Source organism: Glandiceps talaboti, chromosome 3, assembly GCF_964340395.1.
Source record: "Glandiceps talaboti chromosome 3, keGlaTala1.1, whole genome shotgun sequence".
NCBI lineage: Eukaryota > Metazoa > Hemichordata > Enteropneusta > Spengelidae > Glandiceps > Glandiceps talaboti.
Genome location: NC_135551.1, coordinates 29,670,211 through 29,685,409, shown reverse-complemented (window position 1 = coordinate 29,685,409; position 15,199 = coordinate 29,670,211). Strand labels below are relative to the sequence as shown.

Below are 15,199 nucleotides of genomic sequence, written 5' to 3'. Positions count from 1 at the left end.
TCCCAATAGTTCTAGTTTGGTTAGATCAATACAATTGACACCAATGTTTCGTCATATGATACATAACTGTCCACACATTCACTTAAATTTAGATTTAAAAAAACGACATAATCTGATTATGAAGATTTGATGGTAATTGGTAACTACCATTTTTATTATCATACACAAATGAATATGGAGTACAAAAGGAGTAAAGTACACTATAAATAAAGAAATATTTTGTCTTTAAAAAACCTATGTAGGTCAATATATATCATATCTGGGTTTTGTTATATCAGATCTATTCGGCACACATTGGTTTACAATTGTAATGGCTTCGTCTTTTTCTTCAGCATCCTTGGCGCTTCCTTGACCATGCTGTCTTTTTCTATATGTTCATTTGGTTCAAACTGTATTTCCAAATTCATGGTCTTCAGGTAATTGGGGAGAGTGGAAATCGTCTCATGAAAAACTTTCTTTATGGTAGACAAATCGTGTGTTGTACTTGTTCTGATGATTACATCGACCGTGTACTGCACGTGACAGACTTCGTGGACCACATACAAACACCCCGACTTCTGATCTGTGTAATATGAAGAAAATATGTAATAAGATGAAATAAGTTCGACATACACCTTTACTATAGGAAGGAAGATCCCAAGTGTGCATTTGCGAGCTATCTATGGGATGGGAGAAGCGGAATGTTATGTCATAGACTGCTTTTATCAATTATAATATAGCAAAAAGAACTCTTCAACTGAACGCTTTACTTCCAGTAGTAATGTTTTTATAAGTTTTCTAGATATACACCATGTGACTAAACTAGGTAGATCTGGCTTGCGTTTGGGTTCAAGTCTACCTGTATTACCATCATTAACCTAACGTCAATTCCTTAACTTGCACAAAAATGTTTCCAACGTTGAACATGAAAATTGGACAATGCATTGACACTGGAGTCACTAGCGTAATGTAATGACACTGGAGTCACTAGCTTAATGCAATGACTCTGGAGTCACTAGCTTCATGCAATGGCACTGGAGTCACTAACTTAATTAACACAATGACTCTGGAGTCACTAGCGTAATGTAATGACACTGGAGTCACTAGCTTAATGCAATGACTCTGGAGTCACTAGCTTCATGCAATGGCACTGGAGTCACTAACTTAATTAACACAATGACTCTGGAGTCACTAGCTTAACACAATGACACTGGAGTCACTAGCTTAACACAATGACTATGGAGTCACTAGCTTCATGCATTGACACTGAAGTCACTAACTTAAAGCAATGACACTGGAGTCACTAACTTAAAGCAATGACACTGGAGTCACTAGCTTAACACAATGACTCTGGAGTCACTAGCTTCATGCATTGACACTGAAGTCACTAACCTAAAGCAATGACACTGGAGTCACTAACTTAAAGCAATGACACTGGAGTCACTAGCTTAACGCAATGACTCTGGAGTCACTAGCTTAACACAATGACTCTGGAGTCAATAGCTTCATGCAATGACACTGGAGTCACTAACTTAAAGCAATGACACTGGAGTCACTAGCTTAACGCAATGACTCTGGAGTCACTAGCTTAACACAACGACTCTGGAGTCACTAGCTTCATGCAATGACACTGAAGTCACTAGCTTAACACAATGACTCTGGAGTCACTAGCTTCATGCAATGACACTGGAGTCACTAACTTAAAGCAATGACACTGGAGTCACTAGCTTAACACAACGACTCTGGAGTCACTAGCTTCATGCAATGACACTGGAGTCACTAACTTAAAGCAATGGCAGTGGAGTCACGAGCTTAATGTAATGACACCGGAGTCACTAGCTTAACACAACGACTCTCGAGTCACTAGATTCATGCAATGGCACTGGAGTCACTAGCTTAACACAATGACACTGGAGTCACTAGCTTAATGCAATGACACTGGAGTCACTAGCTTGTGTTGGGTTTTACAGAGAAAGCATCCGCAAAATCTCTACTGAAAAATCGCTTCTATTGTCCATTCAGTATTCGACAGCCAGATATATTAAATAATCACACCTTTGATGAAACTTAGCAATTTCGTTAAAGAGTGGCTTCCACCTGGGTCTTCCAACAGTTAGTCTGTGATAAAGAAATTCACTCCCAGGGGGCAAGTTTTGTTGTGATGTGTTGGCATCAGTTAAATATAGCTGGATATTGAAGAAATCTGGCTTATTGCACTCCCACATCTAAAAGATACAAGATATAGACAGGTGTTAAAATCATTATTTGAAGCTCTCCAAAAAGGTATACATTAGAGAAATTGAAGATAGTCGCAGGTCATAATTAAGCTAAGCTAAATTGTGGCAATTGAAATAAATGATGATCTTTTATCAACCAAAGGAAAGTACATCACATTACACTATAATATATATCACCAAACTAAATTGTGATTACAGAGTTAAGTTATAACCTTCTGTCGATCAAAGAAAACCACATAATGTCATAATATATCACATTATACTATACTTTATTATATTATAATATATTGTGACAAATGAATTTAAGTTTTAATTTTATTTTGATCTCACACTGATCAAGGGACACCACATTATGTTTACATTTTATTACATGTACATTTTCAACTAAATTATGACAATTAATAAAAATAAAAATGAGTTTACATCGGTCAAAAGAAACTACATTATGCTTACATTATAATATATTGTCAGATTAACTTTCAACAAATGATTTAAGTTAGGATCTAATATTGATTAAAAGATACCACATTCTGCTTTATTTTATAACATTATCATATATTGTCAGATTAACTTTCAACAAATGATTTAAGTTAGGATCTAATATTGATTAAAAGATACCACATTCTGCTTTATTTTATAACATTATCATATATTGTCAGATTAACTTTCAACAAATGTAAGTTAGGATCTAATATTGATTAAAAGATACCACATTCTGCTTTATTTTATAACATTATAATATATTGTCAGATTAACTTTCAACAAATGATCTAAGTTAGGATCTAATATTGATTAAAAGATACCACATTCTGCTTGATTTTATAACATTATCATATATTGTCAGATTAACTTTCAACAAATGTAAGTTAGGATCTAATATTGATTAAAAGATACCACATTCTGCTTTATTTTATAACATTATCATATATTGTCAGATTAACTTTCAACAAATGATCTAAGTTAGGATCTAATATTGATTAAAAGATACCACATTCTGCTTGATTTTATAACATTATCATATATTGTCAGATTAACTTTCAACAAATGTAAGTTAGGATCTAATATTGATTAAAAGATACCACATTCTGCTTTATTTTATAACATTATCATATATTGTCAGATTAACTTTCAACAAATGATCTAAGTTAGGATCTAATATTGATTAAAAGATACCACATTCTGCTTTATTTTATATCATTATACTAAATTTTGTTACACTAAAATATAGTCAAACGTTTATGTTTTTATTTTTTTCCCCAAACAGTACACTTATTAAATGTTTTCCCTTGGTCATTTATTTAAGTTCCATAACAATCCCTTGATGTACATCTATTTTACAAATCTTCTTTGACTACCAGTACTCTCCCCTGTAATATATACAGATGATTCAAAACAGATTCTGAAAATGACGTCATCGAAGTGGTACTATATCATAATACTACAATAGTTTTGAGTACCTCTATAAGGTAAATATGGGACTAAAATTGTAAAGATTCATGGCTTTAAACAGCAAATGTCCTTCTTGAGACTACTCACCCTTGTGTGAAGCTCTACCATAAGTTCTGAAAACCACTGAAAACAACCAATATCACGGCATATCCATATAAAATACAATCGTTGTAATTTGGTGTTGGCAGAAATACTGTACCTAAAGGAAAGAGAGAAATTTGAAAGATTTGTAGGAATGTTACCTCATCATACAAATCTGTGTGTAATAAAATGTAATCATTTATGATTGCTTGTTTTGTTAGTTTCTCGTGTTATATTCAAAACACAAGAGATTTAGGCTTCAACAACTAGGATACATTATTCGAAGAATGATAATAGTTTTATACTTTCATTCAACAAGAGCAGCAACCGACTTAGGGTATTTAACTATGACGTAAACAGTTCTCTGAGAACAGCTGTTGTCTATTCATTGCAAGTCTGTAGATGATGGTCATACTATGATGTGAGTCATAACGGCTTATAGAAATCAGGATTGCGAGTCAAAGTTCAAACTATGATTTGTAACAGCTTTAACAGTAAACAGGTTATAGTGTTGAAGCCAAAAACTTTACATTATAACAGCCTACATAACATAGCAGGTCCTTTGTGTCACTATAGACAATTTAGAAAGCTTTTGTGTTTGACAAAAATAATTGGCTGTGTCAGCCACTTCAATTAATTCCAGATGCACACTGGATACCACCTTCAGTAAGGATAAACATGCCTGCTTAATGTATAAACAACATGAAGTACGAAATAAAGATGACTAAATACTTGATAGATGATATCAATTATGTAAATGACTCAGAAAAGTTGAATACTACATCAACACACTTTGTAGAACATTTATTATCACCAATGCATGTATAAACCTATGTGGAATTTTAAGATTACATTAAGAGATTGCCTATCAGCCGAAAGTCATTCCTTATGCAAATGACTTAATTATATTATTATGACAAGCTCAATAATATACTTTGTTATCAGCAATGTATGTACCAAGCTATATGACATGGACCTGTAACATATCACCTAATTACACAAATCATTGATTACTAGTATGCAAATCACTCATTACAATGAGAAGCTACACTTTATTTTAATAATAACACATGCCAGTGAGGGTTATATCACTATTTAGTGCCTTCATAAGGGTTGGCACTCTTTACCAGCCCTTTGATGATACCAAAACCGAAGTGTTTGCATAATTAATTAAATGTAGTGTTTGCATAATTAATTAAATGTGAGATACAACATGTGTATGATAGTTCAAAGGTTTGGTTGATTGATCAATCAAAAGGCTTGCTTACTTAGTGTCCTTATGGAAGGCATTTAGTTTACATTTAGGCTTGCTTGCTTGTCCTTATGGAAGGCATTCAGTTTACATGTAGGCTTGCTTACTTGTCCTTATGCAAGGCATTCAGTTTACATTTAGGCTTGCTTGCTTGTCCTTATGCAAGGCATTCAGTTTACATGTAGGCTTGCTTACTTGTCCTTATGCAAGGCATTCAGTTTACATTTAGGCTTACTTACTTGTCCTTATGGAAGGCATTCAGTTTACATGTAGGCTTGCTTGCTTGTCCTTATGCAAGGCATTCAGTTTACATGTAGGCTTGCTTGCTTGTCCTTATGCAAGGCATTCAGTTTACATGTAGACTTGCTTACTTGTCCTTATGCAATGCATTCAGTTTACATTTAGGCTTGCTTGCTTGTCCTTATGCAAGGCATTCAGTTTACATTTAGGCTTACTTACTTGTCCTTATGGAAGGCATTCAGTTTACATTTAGGCTTGCTTACTTACTTGTCATTATGCAAGGCATTCAGTTTACATTTAGGCTTGCTTGTCCTTATGCAAGGCATTCAGTTTACATTTAGGCTTGCTTGTCCTTATGCAAGGCATTCAGTTTACATTTAGGATTACTTACTTGTCATTATGCAAGGCATTCAGTTCACATGTAGGCTTGCTTACTTGTCCTTATGCATGGCATTCAGTTTACATTTAGGCTTGCTTGTCCTTATGCAAGGCATTCAGTTTACATTTAGGCTTACTTACTTGTCATTATGCAAGGCATTCAGTTTACATTTAGGCTTGCTTACTTGCCATTATGCAAGGCATTCAGTTTACATGTAGGCTTGCTTGCTCGTCCTTATGCAAGGCATTCAGTTTACATGTAGGCTTACTTACTTGTCCTTATGCAAGGCATTCAGTTTACATTTAGGCTTGCTTGCTCGTCCTTATGCAAGGCATTCAGTTTACATTTAGGCTTGCTTACTTGTCCTTATGCAAGGCATTCAGTTTACATTTAGGCTTACTTACTTGTCCTTATGCAAGGCATTCAGTTTACATGTAAGCTTGCTTACTTGTCCTTATGCAAGGCATTCAGTTCACATTTAGGCTTACTTACTTGTCATTATGCAAGGCATTCAGTTTACATTTAGGCTTGCTTGCTTGTCCTTATGCAAGGCATTCAGTTTACATATAGGCTTGCTTGCTTGTCCTTATCCAAGGCATTCAGTTTACATTTAGGCTTGCTTGCTTGTCCTTATGCAAGGCATTCAGTCTACATTTAGGCTTGCTTACATAAATGATTTCATAATCCATTATGTATAAATAATGATAACAATAATATTATGTCACTAATCTGGATACATATGTATATACAAATTGATCGATTGGTATGGGACATATGAATTACAAATTGAAAAACCTTGCCAGACTAAATTACAAACAATTCGCACGATGAATAGCATACAACATTTATATAAAGGCTTTGTACCATTATCAAACTGGAATTCGGTTGTTTTCATCCCCCCCCCCCCCGCCCCTTATTTGCAGCTTATTATTTTGTTTTGGCTGAACTATGTATGATTGCCCAGTGATCAAACCCTGAAAGAGTATATGATTGATTCTCAACAAACAGACATCGAGTCAAGCCTGTGTACACATTACCATTATAAGCTATTCATAAATAGGTCATTCAGCTATCACAACACTGCAACTAAAGGTTGGTGTGTTTTTCAACAGGTATTTATATTAATGGCAAATATTGAAAAGTTCAAGGCATCATTCATTGTAATCTTAGATACCAATGGTAAACTCGCATTGTTCCAGTTGAATACGTGATGACTTTTGCCATTAGTAAACATTTTCAATAATTAGCACTACCATATAAAGGATTCGGTGATGATGTAATGTGTTCGAGTAGAAAAACTACACCATTCACATGTACGTGGGATTCAAAATGGTCTGTCCGAGAGTGCCCTCCAGTGGCAGCCTAAATGGAATCTCTCCACAATATCTCAAGAACTTAATTACACCTCGTTCTTCATTACGCACTCTTCTTTCATCGGATAAATGCCTTCTGCATACACCCAAATGGAATCTGGTTTCCTATGGTCGCCGCTCCTTCTCTTCAGCAGCTCCTGAACTTTGGAACTCTCTACCCCTGGACATTAAAACCTCTCCCAATGTAAACATTTTCAAAAGACGCTTGAAAACCCACATATTTCAGAGAGCTTTTTCATCTCCTTTCTAACTCTAAGCGCCACTGAACATTGTTTTCTTTGGATATTTGGCGCTATATAAATTTATTAGATAGATAGATAGATAGCAGTTCTGATATTCATTCGTACATCATATTTATCTTAACGACCACCGGCCCAAATCGCACATTTACAAATGCGAGCAAAATATAAATGGTTACAGCATAGAGAGAGATAATGAATGAATAAGTAAATAATTAAATACATTTTTGTTTAATTTGAATGATTTGTACACACAAAATGCCAAGTTGATTATTACAGAATTCTTATTACATGTATATGACAAGAGAGCATAATAGTAGCTTGTCTATACGACAATTCGGTAAGTAATTTTTCCCTATGAGGACAAACTGAAATGAAATAAATTTCATCCTCAATATCTGTTAACATAAATGTTTTGCGAAAATGGTCTTCAAAATTGATGCTCAGTGACCTGTTTTCCTCAACTGCTAGTCTCCAGGCCAGAACTCATAAAACTGGCTAACGCTCTGCAAAATCTAATATCCACGCATTCATCACATTAGGCTTAAGCTTGAAATTTCGATTTTTCCTTAGAACAATGTTTCTGACCACCAGTTTTTGTTTGAATATATCTTTTGACCTGGTCATGGATTGGCAGACGAAGGCATCAAAATCACCAGACCCTTGAAACAATGCAACGTATGTCATGCATATTCATAATGACCATCTCAGAAATCGCAACCATGTCTACTACCAATTTATTTGTCGATCCCAGACTGCATTCACTATGGAACAAAAACCGACATATTCAAAATAATTTTTTCAAAGGAAAATTTTATCAATGCAAGAAGAGGAGATAAGATTAGGCCATTTATGATTTTATTTGTTCATTTTTTTATATCTTACCTAAGTTTATTTAAAACGGCAGCAAATGGCGTTACACCTACACCTCCGGCTATACAGACGCTGGTTCCAAAATCGAAAATATCTTGACTCGGACTTCCAAACGGACCATCAATGTACATTCTGTGAAAACGAAAGAAAAAACAGGATAAATATATTGTTTGTTGGCGACAGTGAGACCGTATCTGACAATGAAGTGTTGATATACACAGACTGTATAGTCCATAGTGATAATGGTACTGTATATTCATGTATCTAGCTAGATGCACTACAAATGGCGGTGAAAAATAATAATCGAGTCTGCCAGGATTCGAACCTGGAATCTTCTGATCCGTAGTCAGACGCGTTATCCGTTGCGCCACAGACCCTCTGGTCATCAAGTGATGCATTGTTCAAATTGTTCAGTAGGCCTTCCATATAATCGATATCAACTTGACCTTCTCTACTATGATTTCTTTAGATAACTGAAAGATTACTTTGAGACAAGTCCAATGTACATATGTATGATTTATTAACAATTTGAAGTAATAACCACATCAATACAACCAGTTTACGGTTTAGTATCTCGCTGCTTAAGTTTGATGAAAATGCAAAGGTCAGTATTTTGGACTTTGGTTTACACCAATCTCGGATCAGCAGTATAGTCATGAATGCGTCACTGGGAAAACATGGTATATGCCTTATCCTAATAGGACTGGGCAACAAAAGAACCGTAGTGTTCATATTAATTAGTTTAAATGAAAAGTAATGCTCAATATTGGTAATTAGGATAGAAGTGCGCCCACGTGTCGATCAACTTGACATTCTCGGTAACCTCCTCGATACTGGTCCTCATGACGTCATTCGATACCCATCAGTGTGATAGCATCAATCGCAGTCAAATTTATCATACATTGTGTAATCCGTTAATTCAATTTAAATGGGCACAAAGAAGCGTGGATACTGAACTCCCATCAAGGAATAGTGGGGGGGGGGGGGGCAGGGAACGGTCCTGACTGCCAAGATTCTGCTAAGGTCCACCACCGCACTGTGAACAATTTGACAACAACGAACGGTCAGTCAAAGTTTGCGGTAGGCCAAGCCACACTGTTGCGGTTCCTCAATAAATCCGTATATGAAATAAAATTATACTGATCAACAATAACACCTCAAATAGTCGGCATTAAGTGTGACGTCATGTATTTATTCGTTGAAATAGTATCAGCATTCAAAGTTGATAGTTAGGAATTCGCCAAAATGAGAATGACATTCTTTTTGTTTTAAATATCATTGACTACGATTCCTGATACAAGAATCAAACTTTAACTTACTTTGGAACCTTCGATTTGGCGTTCTGGAGAGGCAACACTTGAGACACATCCGTTTCGGGATCAAATAACTCTTGTAAACGAACTGTATCAAACAAACCAAAGGGTCAAAGGTCACTGGTAATTGTAGTAAATGCATCTCAACTTTTCTATGTATTTGTTGACAGTTTGAAATTCAATCAGTAGGTATGCTAAACAAGACCCATAAGTTTTCATTTTGCTGATGCCACACGTTTTAGTTGAGTCTTACATACATTCTCTGTGTTGCATATAAATGTATTATGTTTTTTCCCGGTTCTCTCATTATTATGCCATCAGAATTAGTCATTTGAGGCAGTGTTTTTACTGCAGCAAAAAGTGATGAAATGAGTTGTGACGTAATAAAATTGTTACATTTCAATTGAGACTCGTTATTTATTTATTACACGAAACCAAAACCATTTAAATTCAAATATACAATTTGTTTGATATACATTGCAATAGACATTAGAATACGGTGTCTTATGCTCACCCGTCCAATCACCAAGTACCCGGATATGGATACCATATAATGTTGCACTGGCGTACGGACTCTGTAAGTAACGTAATGTAGGTTAATATAATCAGCGGTCATTTATTTCTGCAGTCAAGTCAAATTTACTTGTAAACCTCTGATGTGTTATATTAAAAGAGAAATGAAGATTAAATCAATGGAAAAAATATAGCAAATATTAATTCATTTGTTTGGTCTTGTTTTCAGTTTAGTCAGTGACGAAGCATCTCTAGAAGCCAACCTGGTTAAATTCTATAGCAATTTTGTGTACAGAATATACTGCCTAATATACATGAAGATATAAAGTACAAATTTGCAATTTGAAATTCAAACTGCGCATGCACACATGCAAAGGACTGTGGGAATATTTGTAGATGCGCCTATTATTGGGTGATTAGAATTAGAAGGATGTCCCTCCTGAAAGGGTCTGGGTAACCAAGACTAGATTATTTATGGTTACAAAATCACAATATAACAAATTATTTATGACAGTAACTTTTTTATGCCCCTCAGTATAATGATACGATCTGACATCATGCTTAATACCTATATTAATAGATGTGTGGTTATATATCATGTCTTGCTTCACTTACTACTGTCATTACTAAGTAACTTACTACGATTACTGGTCGTTTTTGTTATAATTTAAAGTCTACTAGAATTGTTGTGGTCCAGAGGAATATGGTGATTGTGTACATACCGTTGTGAGAGTAAATGGGTGCCATTGCACTGTTGATATATTTGGAATATTCACCATAATATACTGTTGAATGAAGAAACACATTACTTGATAATCAGAACTAGATACTCTCTTGGGTAGTAAGTTGATTAGATGATGTCCATAGGATATGTCATAACATATTCTTTACTACAACTGTTTTTAAATGAAACAAACGAGGTGAAAAGTCGAATACCCAAGAGCAAAGTGACACTCGTGATTACAAAGATTAGAAAATAAACCGGACATTTTTTCGGAACGCCACTTTACATATACGGCATTCAGAAAAGGTACATAGAAGCCACTCAGTCTCAATACAGTTGGGGTATTCTGCTAGTGGGTAAATGTGTGGTCGCCAACTGACAGTGGCAGGAATACTTATTTTGCCAGCGCTACAGTTAAACACTGACGTCATAAAATATGTTGAAAATAGTACGTAAATAACTACAGTACCTGTCCTGGTTGGCCTAGAAATTGTTCTTTTCTAAACCTTATTTCTATGACGTTACATGGATGATGCACAACCTCTGATATAGTTGCTTCTTGGTAACGACTTCTGAATAATCGTATAAGGCGTTCTATTGTGTAAAAGACAAGAGGTACCACGATCCACATCCAAGTCTGGAATGACAAAAATTTCGGTGGTTAGTACCGCTGTTGTCAGCATTTACTGTGTATTTCGACTTTTGTAGGCTATTCTGTATACTATGAAAGTAACCAAATGCAGTGGGATTTTTGCTAAAAATGCTGCGCGTAGCCCAGACCTGCAACTTTCTGTCAGGCCAAATAAGTTGATAAGCTGAAAGACCCAGTCGTTGTTTCTGCTGACATGCTCCAACCCATGGCAAGTGGGTATATAAGCAGCAGACCAAAGACAATGAAACGTTGAGCGCTCAAAGGGAATTTTAAACAATGTATTATATGGAAGAACATTAGCACAGTTTTTATGACTGGGAAAACGTAAGAACTGGTCACGTTACGCTACTGTTTTGATCCAGCCCCCCCCCCCCCCCCACCATCACCATGGCCACTAAATGGTGTGTGTGTAAGGAAATGTAGTTGTTGCCGAGTTAAACAACACAGCACCTAACATTGATTCCTGTTGCCGTTACAATTAAATAGGAATATGTGTAAGTGAGGCTTTGGGTCAAAAATTTTAATCCAACCGGGCACACAAGTCAAAAAAGATACACTGGTACACCATGGTACATCAAAATAATTTCTGGCGCCAGGCATACTGCAAAGTCTCGCGTTGGGAGAAGGGTAGTGTTTATGACTGACAAAATGTTTAACGGTTATTATAGGAACTGATTGTATAAAACTGTTAACAGACCTTTGAAGAATGAATAAACCAAACTATGTTTTATAAATATGATTAAAGAAGCATAAGACATGAAAAGAAATATGTCGGAATAATATATCAGAGCCTTACATAGAGAAATCTTGTAAGAAATACACAATCAAAACACGTTTTCTTAAGACGTTCGTGTGAGACCTTGATAAAGAGATGTTGTAGGTAGTTACCTCCTGAGGTATTTTTTTGAATTTAGGCATAGCTTCACAGATGACGGACGGCGTATTCCAGTCAAACGAATGTTCTGCGTACGTCATTATTTCAGTTTTGTTGGCTAATGTACAGCCTGGTATATGGACTTCAATATTCCCCTGTAGTTTTAAAAGTCCACTGAAAGTTAAAAAATAAAATAAAAGTGAGCATTGACTATAATATTGGGGAGGGATGTCGAGAGAGGGGGAGAGGAGAAGGACACAGAGAAACGTAAGACATACCACAAGCAAGTCTTGGAGCACCTAACACAATGAAAAATTTGCTGTGCGACTAAACTGTACCATATTAGAAGAAGCATGTGGTTTTCCTACAGTGAGACCCGTGGTCTAGCAGCTAGAATTATCGTGTAGAAGTATCATTTGTGTTATTGTGTTGGTGTGAACTTTGACAGATGGGGTGGGGTGGGGGTTAACAAATACTGCCATTACGAATCACTGTACTTACCTTGATGCATGGAATAATAGAAGTATATAAAATATAATAAATAAATGATGAGTGTACCAAAATATTTCATAACTGGCAGTCCTAGAAAAATTAGAAGAGAAAAATATTTTGAATGAATGTGGTGTGAGACATTTATAATGTAGTTTTTGTTACATAAAATACATTCTGAATTATCATGGAGTAGTATATGATTGTATGAACCATTTACGATTCATGATCTTCAATGTTTATGGCCATTTTCATGACAAGTCCATCAGTGAAGCGCATCCATCAGTGAAGCTAGAGATGGAAAGAATTTCCTAACGCTGACTCCTCCTTGGTGAAGTTATCTATCTACATTGCGCCCTCTGTTGGTAAGGTTCAAATATGAGATAAAGAGAATGAATTGCATAGGTGTTATTAAGCCAATCAAATAAATTGGCATTAAAACACAATAAATGCGTTGATCAACCCATGTTTGTTTGTTGTTATTGTATCTGAAGCATTATTCTTTCCTTCCTTGTATTACTAATCTATAACTTTAAATCATAATGGGAGATCGTGATGCCTCGCAACAGTCACGTGACCTTAATTCGAAGTTAGTAGACTAGTACACGCACTATTTGGAATTGAGTTGTATCGTGTTACCTGACTGCTCTTGTTGAAGAGGTAAATATAAGACAAAGAATGATCATCATTAGAAATCCTGTAGCACCGGCAACTAGAGAAGAATAGAGAAAAATACCATTTCAGAAGAATTTATCACATTTCAATATTGTAAATATAGTGACGTTCACATGTATTCAAATGTATGTGTACAACAGGGCTGCTGACAGGTTTTGATCACAACAATATCTACTTCGATACATTGTGTCTGTGGTCACCAATATTCATATTGGGTAACGACTTTTTATGGTATCGCTCCTACAGGTGATACATTTACTTTGAGGAATGTCTGAGTGTGAGATAAATACAGGTGAGACGTTTACTTTGAGGAATGTCTGAGTGTGAGATAAATACAGGTGAGACGTTTACGTTGAGGAATGTCTGAGTGTGAGATAAATACAGGTGAGACGTTTACGTTGAGGAATGTCTGAGTGTGAGATAAATACAGGTGAGACGTTTACTTTGAGGAATGTCTGAGTGTGAGATAAATACAGGTGAGACGTTTACTTTGAGGAATGTCTGAGTGTGAGATAAATACAGGTGAGACGTTTACTTTGAGGAATGTCTGAGTGTGAGATAAATACAGGTGAGACGTTTACTTTGAGGAATGTCTGAGTGTGAGATAAATACAGGTGAGACGTTTACAGGCATGTCTGAGTGTGAGATAAATACAGGTGAGACGTTTACAGGCATGTCTGAGTGTGAGATAAATACAGATGAGACATTTACTTTGAGGAATGTCTGAGTGTGAGATAAATACAGGTGAGACATTTACAGGCATGTCTGCGTGTGAGATAAATACAGGTGAGACATTTACAGGCATGTCTGAGTGTGACAGAAATCAGATAAATACTTACCAGAACAGAATAATACTTTTTTGGCATCCTAAAATGAAATAGAAAATTTGATTTCACCAAAGTGTTTACACCATCTTTCTCATGAACAATTAACAGAGGTGTACTTTTACCAAACAGACGAACTCGTCGAAGTTCCTCCCTCCCCAATATCGGCAACAGGCAACAATGCCCCCAAACAAAAACAGCAACACAAAAACCCACAACATATTACGTGCATCGTCGTGATATTTCACTGGAACCTACTATTGTAAAGTGGCCAAGACATTGGTTTATGTGATCTACTTTTCAATTGATAAGGATGACTTGTATAGCAAAAGCTTACAAATCCAGAAAATTGGAACATTCAAATATTGTCCTCAACAAACAGAAATAAAATTCTATCGTTTTCGTATGCTGGCCAAATATGCCTTCAACTTACCTCATTCGGACAACTGGCTATATTAATTTCTGGAAAATCCTTATTATAACGCTTTGACGAATTCATTGCATTGGTGATGTGTGCACACGTGTGAACAACTGAAAGAAAAGGTAACTGTTAAACAATCGTCGTTGTACTGGTATGTTTCGCAGAGCAGAATAAAGGTGATTCATTGCCAGCCTAAATAGCGCCCTCGTGCAATCAAATTGAAAGCATGAAAACTGCACAAGTAACGTAAGTTATCACGTGGTAGATTACCACAGTTGACAAATATGACACCATTTATCTTAAATAGTCTATCCCTATCGGTGCCCAACCAGAGTTGAAATGCCCTGTTGGCGACATAATAGAAATGAAGTATTTTGATAGAGAGATTCGTATAGAGAAAGAAATTGACTAGACGACTTGATAGACAGCAGCACTTTAATTGCTAAAGACGGCATTATTGTCATCGAGGTGTGTCTAAAAACTGAATTAATGCAAACAAAATTGCTTCCTCAATCACAATCCTTCTCTGTACAGCAGTAAAAGTGTTCTCATATCTAGCAAGTAAAACATCTTCAACTTGCCAAATGATCAGTTTTTTTTAATTCTATGTAT

The 15,199-nt window shown here is 35.8% G+C and overlaps 1 protein-coding gene and 1 non-coding gene across 3 annotated transcripts in view; both read right to left on the bottom strand.

Annotated features, from left to right (window-relative positions):
- Positions 1–209: 209 nt before the first annotated feature.
- LOC144432733 (NADPH oxidase 4-like) overlaps positions 210–15,199 on the bottom strand; it is a 43,436-nt gene continuing 28,446 nt past the window's right edge. For both annotated transcript variants that reach the window (XM_078121004.1, XM_078121005.1), the window contains exons 6-18: positions 14,600–14,697; positions 14,182–14,209; positions 13,307–13,379; positions 12,680–12,760; positions 12,193–12,352; positions 11,122–11,289; positions 10,651–10,713; positions 9,930–9,990; positions 9,422–9,503; positions 8,115–8,234; positions 3,753–3,864; positions 2,035–2,204; positions 210–562 (exon numbers count right to left, since the gene is read on the bottom strand). In XM_078121004.1, the coding sequence (XP_077977130.1) occupies positions 442–562; positions 2,035–2,204; positions 3,753–3,864; positions 8,115–8,234; positions 9,422–9,503; positions 9,930–9,990; positions 10,651–10,713; positions 11,122–11,289; positions 12,193–12,352; positions 12,680–12,760; positions 13,307–13,379; positions 14,182–14,209; positions 14,600–14,697 (1,337 nt within the window). In that variant the 3' untranslated portion in view covers positions 210–441. The remainder of the gene's footprint in view (positions 563–2,034; positions 2,205–3,752; positions 3,865–8,114; positions 8,235–9,421; positions 9,504–9,929; positions 9,991–10,650; positions 10,714–11,121; positions 11,290–12,192; positions 12,353–12,679; positions 12,761–13,306; positions 13,380–14,181; positions 14,210–14,599; positions 14,698–15,199) is intronic.
- Trnar-acg (transfer RNA arginine (anticodon ACG)) lies at positions 8,407–8,479 on the bottom strand. The gene has a single exon. It is a non-coding gene; the product is annotated as a tRNA-Arg (tRNA).